Source organism: Panulirus ornatus, chromosome 59 (genome assembly GCF_036320965.1).
Source record: "Panulirus ornatus isolate Po-2019 chromosome 59, ASM3632096v1, whole genome shotgun sequence".
Lineage (NCBI taxonomy): Eukaryota > Metazoa > Arthropoda > Malacostraca > Decapoda > Palinuridae > Panulirus > Panulirus ornatus.
In genome coordinates this window covers 22,807,542-22,814,859 of record NC_092282.1, presented here as the reverse complement: position 1 = coordinate 22,814,859, position 7,318 = coordinate 22,807,542, and the positions used below count along the sequence as shown (strand labels likewise).

Here is a 7,318-nt window from a genome sequence, read left to right as displayed (position 1 = left end):
GGTCATTATCTTATAGGCCATCATGATCATGATCTTATAGGCCATCATGATCATTATCTTATAGGCCATCATGATCATTATCTTATAGACCATCATGATCATTATCTTACAGACCATCATGATCATTATCTTACAGACCATCATGATCATTATCTTATAGACCATCATGATCATTATCTTATAGACCATCATGATCATTATCTTACAGACCATCATGATCATTATCTTACAGACCATCATGATCATTATCTTACAGACCATCATGGTCATTATCTTATAGACCATCATGATCATTATCTTATAGACCATCATGATCATTATCTTATAGACCATTATGATCATTATCTTAAAGACCATATGATCATTATCTTATAGACCATCATGATCATTATTCTATAGACCATCATGATCATTATTCTATAGACCATCATGGTCATTATCTTACAGACCAGTACACCCACATACAACCTTACGTGAAACACCTTAAATATGGATCAGTCATGTTCTCAATACCACATATATATAAACAGTCATAAAATCTTGTAACTGCGAGGGAAAACATTTGAAGGTACAACGTAAGTATATATATATATATATATATATATATATATATATATATATATATATATATATATATATATATATATATATATATATATATATATATATATATATATATATATATATATATATATATATATATATATATATATATATATATATATATATATATATATATATATATATTTTGCTTTGTCGCTGTCTCCCGTGTTTGCGAGGTAGCGCAAGGAAACGGACGAAAGAAATGGCCCAACCCACCCCCATACACATGTATATACATACACGTCCACACACGCAAATATACATACCTACACAGCTTTCCATGGTTTACCCCAGACGCTTCACATGCCCTGATTCAATCCACTGACAACACGTCAACCCCGGTATACCACATCGATCCAATTCACTCTATTCCTTGCCCTCCTTTCACCCTCCTGCATGTTCAGGCCCCGATCACACAAAATCTTTTTCACTCCATCTTTCCACCTCCAATTTGGTCTCCCACTTCTCCTCGTTCCCTCCACCTCCGACATATATATCCTCTTGGTCAATCTTTCCTCACTCATTCTCTCCATGTGCCCAAACCATTTCAAAACACCCTCTTCTGCTCTCTCAACCACGCTCTTTTTATTTCCACACATCTCTCTTACCCTTACGTTACTTACTCGATCAAACCACCTCACACCACACATTGTCCTCAAACATCTCATTTCCAGCACATCCACCCTCCTGCGCACAACTCTATCCATAGCCCACGCCTCGCAACCATACAACATTGTTAGAACCACTATTCCTTCAAACATACCCATTTTTGCTTTCCGAGATAATGCTCTCGACTTCCACACATTCTTCAAGGCTCCCAGGATTTTCGCCCCCTGGGAGCCTTGAAGAATGTGTGGAAGTCGAGAACATTATCTCGGAAAGCAAAAATGGGTATGTTTGAAGGAATAGTGGTTCCAACAATGTTGTATGGTTGCGAGGCGTGGGCTATGGATAGAGTTGAGCAGAGGAGCGTGGAAATGCTTGAAATGAGATGTTTGAGGACAATGTGTGGTGTGAGGTGGTTTGATCGAGTAAGTAATGAAAGCGTAAGAGAGATGTGTGGTAATAAAAAAAGTGTGGTTGAGACAGCAGAAGAGGGTGTTTTGAAAGGTTTTGGTCACATGGAAAGAATGAGTGAGGAAAGATTGACCAAGAGGATATATGTGTCAGAGGTGGAGGGAACGAGGAGAAGTGGGAGACCAAATTGGAAGAAGAAAGATGGAGTGAAAAAGATTTTGAGAGATCGGGGCCTGAACATGCAGGAGGGTGAAAGGCGTGCAAGGAATAGAGAGAATTGGAACAATGTGGTATACCGGGGTCGACGTGCAGTGAATGGATTGAACCAGGGCATGTGAATCGTCTGGGGTAAACCATGGAAAGTTGTGTGGGGCCTGGATGTGGAAAGGGAGCTGTGGTTTCGGTGCATTATACATGACAGCTAGAGACTGAGTGTGAACGAATGTGGCCTTCGTTGTATTTTTCTAGCGCTACCTCGCGCACATGCGGGGAAGGGGGATGTCATTTCATGTGTGGCGGGGTGGCGACTGAATGAATAAAGGCAGACAGTATGAATTATGTACATGGGTATATGTGTATATGTCTGTGTGTATGTATATGTGTGTGCGTTGAGATGTGTAGGTGTGTATATGTGGTGTGTGTGGACGTGTATGTGTATACGTGTGTGTGTGGGTGGGTTGGGCCATTCTTTCGTCTGTTTCCTTGCACTACCTCGCTGGCGCGGGAGACGGCGACAAAGCAAAATGAATAAATAGATAAATATATATAGGGGAGAAAGAATACTTCCCACGTATTCCCTGCATGTCGTAGAAGGCGACTAAAAGGGAAGGGAGCGGGGGGCTGGAAATCCTCCCCTCTCATTTTTTTTAAAATTTTCCAAAAGAAGGAACAGAGAAGGGGGCCATATGAGGATATTCCCTCAAAGGCCCAGTCCTCTGTTCTTAACGCTACCTCGCTAATGCGGGAAATGGCGAATAGTATGAAAAAATATATATATATATATATATATATATATACATGTGTGTGTGTGTGTGTGTGTGTGTGTGTGTGTGTCGTCCAGCCTATGCTAATAGAGGAGACAGTATTAACTTGTTATGGTGGATGATAGCATTATGATTTTGAGGTCCATGTGGGATAATCCATTCCAGATTATAGTACGTTATGATAGAAAGCGTCACTGTACGTTCCACGGGAGAGAATGAAGTGAAAGGAGTCCAAATATGGATTCTTTTTGTTCTTCCTTTGGAAACTGTCTACTTAGAGACTCTTGCTCAAGCAATGAAGAAAATTAACAGGACACGACCTAGGCCTTGTGGCGCCAGCGATCCGCCTTGGGAAGAAGGGGAGGGGGGGGGGGGAAGGAGGAGTCGACCCCAGGCAAGACAAGCGCTGGGGGAATCCCTCGTCGCTTCCCATTGGCGGAGGCTTCTCCCCGGGCCGACCAATCGCCAGCCGCCGCTAGCTCCTGGAAGGCAGCTGGGGACCTCAACTTCCCCCACAGTCTTCAGATGCTTCCAGGTTCCAGTCCGGGCTGGAGCTGACCGTCCAGAAGATGCGCTCTGAAAGAACCCTGTGATACATATCGTAACATATTACCTCCCTCCCCTTAACGTCTTCCACAGTGGTGAGCTTGGTGCCAACCTGGAATATAAGCTCTTGCCTCCCTCAAGCTGGTGCTGCGCCATGGAAAAGCAGTGATTCTAAAAAGGAGGTTTACTTTGAGGACTTTCACCTGTAGCTCGAGAACTCCAAGATGGCAGCTGAGGTTTCGAGGAATGGAAAGATTGGGGCAGGGATCGTCCTGTTCTTGGTGTTGACTGTGGTGGCTATCCTAGCTGTGGGCTCAGCCATGGGCTGGTATGACGATGGCCAAGACCACGACCATGGGTCACCCCCAGGCTTCAAGGAGAGGGTAAGTGTCACTCGAGTGTGTTTACCTTTTCCCACCTCCTGTGTGTTTGTAGGAGTTTAGGATGTTTCAAAATACCGTAACAGTCGCCTACGAAGTGATTAGCTTAGCACTGTATTGCCGACCTGCCAAAATACAAAGAATGACTTCCTTTAAGACGGCTTTTCCCTCAACACATCATGGTGTATGACACGTAGTGGTTATGACAGTGGTATACGGCACATACGGGAATGATACATGACACACATTGTGGTGACTTGGCGTGCATTGGTGTGTTGATACAAAGGGGAAAAGAAAATAGTGGCAATGTGACGTACAGAATGAACTTAAACAGCACATGAAGTCGCCACTGGAGATCTTAATACGCACAGACTCAAAGACCACCACGTCACACTCCTGGCCAGCACCCAGGCAGCCTTGATGTGTCCACCATTGAGGGTCATTCAGTGTGGCCAGGAGCAGTTGAGGGTCATTAAGTGTGGCCAGGAGCAGTTGAGGGTCATTAAGTGTGGCCAAAACCAGCTGAAGGTCATTAAGTGTGGCCAGAACCAGCTGATGGTCATTAAGTGTGGCCAGGACCATTTGAGGGTCATTAAGTGTGGCCATGACCAATTGAGGGTTATTAAACGTGGCCAGGACTAGTTGTAGGTCATTAAGTGTGACCAGAACCAGTTGAGGGTCATTAAGTGTGCCCAGGACCAGTTAAGGGTCATTAAGTGTGGCCAGGACCAGTTGAGGGTCATTAAGTGTGGCCAGGACCAGTTAAGGGTCATTAAGTGTGGCCAGGATCAGTTGAGGGTCATATAGTGTGGCCAGGACCAGTTGAGGGTCATGAAATGTGGCCAGGACCAGTTGAGGGTCATGAAATGTGGCCAGGACCAGTTGAGGGTCATGAAATGTGGCCAGGACCAGTTGAGGGTCATATAGTGTGGCCAGGACCAGTTGAGGGTCATATAGTGTGGCCAAAACCAGTTAAGGGTCATTAAGTGTGGCCAGGACCCATGGAGCCTCGATATACCCACCATTGAGGGTCATTAAGTGTGGCCAATACAACACAAAACCTTGGGAAAATCTGTTATCATAACCTAGACGAATATGCAAATGAGCAGTAATCTACATATGACCTATTTAAGTGGCCATTTGTCTTTTCCATACGATAAGGTCATAAGGACGCCCTAACTTTGGGTCATCAGGACGCCCTAACTGTGGGTCATCAGGGCGCCCTAACTGTGGGTCATCAGGGCGCCCTAACTGTGGGTCATCAGGGCGCCCTAACTTTGGGTCATCAGGGCGCCCTAACTTTGGGTCATCAGGGCGCCCTAACTGTGGGTCATCAGGGCGCCCTAACTGTGGGTCATCAGGGCGCCCTAACTGTGGGTCATCAGGGCGCCCTAACTGTGGGTCATCAGGGCGCCCTAACTGTGGGTCATCAGGGCTCCCTGATTATCGTTCATTAGGACACCCTGATTATCGTTCATTAGGACACCCTGATTATCGTTCATTAGGACACCCTAATTATCGTTCATTAGGACACCCTGATTATCGTTCATCAGGGCTCCCTGATTATGGCTAATTAGGAGACCGACTATCGTGTTATTTGGTGTCGAATTTCACGTTTGATGTTCTACGGTGCCTATATTTCCAGATTATGTAGCTGCTTAGACAATCTTGTTCTTATTTCCAGGCTATGTAGCTGCTTAGCCAATCTTGTTCTTATTTCCAGGCTATGTAGCTGCTCAGCTACATAGCTGGGAGGGTCGTTGGTCAATGCTGACTGGGGTCATTTTAGTATTCATGTGTTTACTCTCGTGTTCCTTGAGGGTTAGGATGGTATAGACTACTGAAGTATGGGGCTTGAGTTAGCATAGTACACATCTCCATTTGCTAGTTAGTCATGCAGTAGTTGGGATGGGAGGGTCTTGTACTGATGACAGCTATATGTATATATGAAGTGCCAAACATGTCTCAAGTTCAGATTCCACTGGTAAAGTCTTTGTTATATTGTTTAAGTGGGAGTGTTTGTGGTTGTTAGGGAGACACGGGTTTGTTCCAAGTGGACAGTTTGGTGTGGTTTGTGGCTTTGCGACATTTGGTTTTGAGAAGGTGGACGGCCACGAAGGGTTGGCGTAGTTTAGGATGAAGGGGATAGAAGGAGATTCAAATTTTGTCTGAAATCTAGACCCAGTCATTATTCTGAGGGCGTTTACTGCATGTGTTGCGTATGAGAAGTGAATGTGTGTGTGTCGTAGATGAATTGTTGGTGATTTGTCCAGTGGGAATGGCCATTCATACGAGGGTGACTGAAGAATGTAGGTGTGACTGAAGTCTTCTTTGGAGACGTGGAAATTCTGATTTGGGTGAGCTATTGTCCCAATTGTGCAATGTTGTGTTCTATGTTTGATGTTGTTATAATTGTGAAGTTGGGGGGGTATTCTGATGTGAGTGTCGGATCGTCTTCATACGATATAACCCCTTCATGTTGTGCTTTGCTGCAGGTAATATGGTGGTCATAGAGGAAAGAGAATGAAGAAGGGGTTGGAGTGAGGATTGCTTTCTAAGGAACTCCACTGTAGATCTTGTAAGAGTTTCAGAGGTAAATAGTTGTTGTGAGTGACTCTGGCAACGATGATGGCCAACCAACCACGTATAGCCATTGTTGTGGAAGGTTGTGTCAAAGAGCTTTTTGTGTGGGGATGTGTCGGGGGAACAGTGTCAAAGGCTTTATTGTTGTTGTCTGTGGGTACTAGTAATGTGCGGGATGGTGGTTCTGTTGATCGAAGCCATCTAGGATGTGTTGTGTAAGATCTGTATGTAGTTTAGCTGTGGAGTGGCTGGTCTATAAGCCATATTGTGTAGGTAAGTGTAGGTTATTTTGCTTAATTTATTGTGGATCAGGTTATTCACAGAATTTGTACACCGGAGACAGAAGCTGAGGTGGGGAGGTAAGGGGGAGTCGGGTGGTTTGGAATGCTTTAGGGCTGGTATTTTACTGTGAGTTTCCAGATGTTAAGGACCTTAAGTGGGTAGCCAGGAGTGGCTGAAGATATTCGTAGATGTTTGGAATGCTAGTGGAAGAAAAGAGATTGATGTGAAGGTCTGATATGTTGTCAAGGTCTGTTGTAGGAAAGTTCTTTGTTTTAATTGCATTGCTGGTGTCAGTAGGGCTAGAAAGATGATGACTCCTTCCCCTATCCTCAGGGATGATAGCCACTCCCCTATCCTCAATAAATGCGAGAGTAAGGCACTTTCTCGCTGGGGGGTAAGGAACTGCCTTCCTCGCTGGAGGTTGACCCTGCCTCTCTCAATGCTGGGAGGAACTGTCGTACTCGCTGAAGTTAGAAACTGCCTCTCTCGCTGAGGTTAGAAATTGCCTCTCTCGCTAGAGAATAGAACTGCCTCTGTCGCTTGAGGTAGGAACTGCCTCTTTCGGTAGAGGTAGGAAGTGCCTCTCTCGCTGGAGGCAAGAACTGCCTCTGTCGTTGGAGGATAGAACTCCCTCTCTCGCTGGAGGATAGAGCTGCCTCTCGCTGGAGGACAGAACTGCCTCTCTCGCTGGAGGAGAAAACTGCCTCTCTTCTGTGCAACAGAAGAGAGGCAGTTTTCCACTTTGGATACGGCTTCTTTACTTTGAAATACAGGTCTGAATTCCTCCTTCCTTGTAAGACATGGACCCCTGTGTAAGTCAGAGATCCCAGTATGTAAGATATGGGCCCACGTCTGTAAGTTAAGTACCCCCTTTAAGTCACGGACCCTGTCTATAAGTCACCGACCCCGTCTGTAAGTCACGGA

At 45.1% G+C, this 7,318-nt stretch overlaps 1 protein-coding gene across 2 annotated transcripts in view; it reads left to right on the top strand.

The window, feature by feature from the left end:
• Positions 1-3,140: 3,140 nt before the first annotated feature.
• LOC139767236 (uncharacterized) overlaps positions 3,141-7,318 on the top strand; it is a 99,745-nt gene continuing 95,567 nt past the window's right edge. For both annotated transcript variants that reach the window (XM_071696380.1, XM_071696379.1), the window contains exon 1: positions 3,141-3,532. In XM_071696380.1, the coding sequence (XP_071552481.1) occupies positions 3,374-3,532 (159 nt within the window). In that variant the 5' untranslated portion in view covers positions 3,141-3,373. The remainder of the gene's footprint in view (positions 3,533-7,318) is intronic.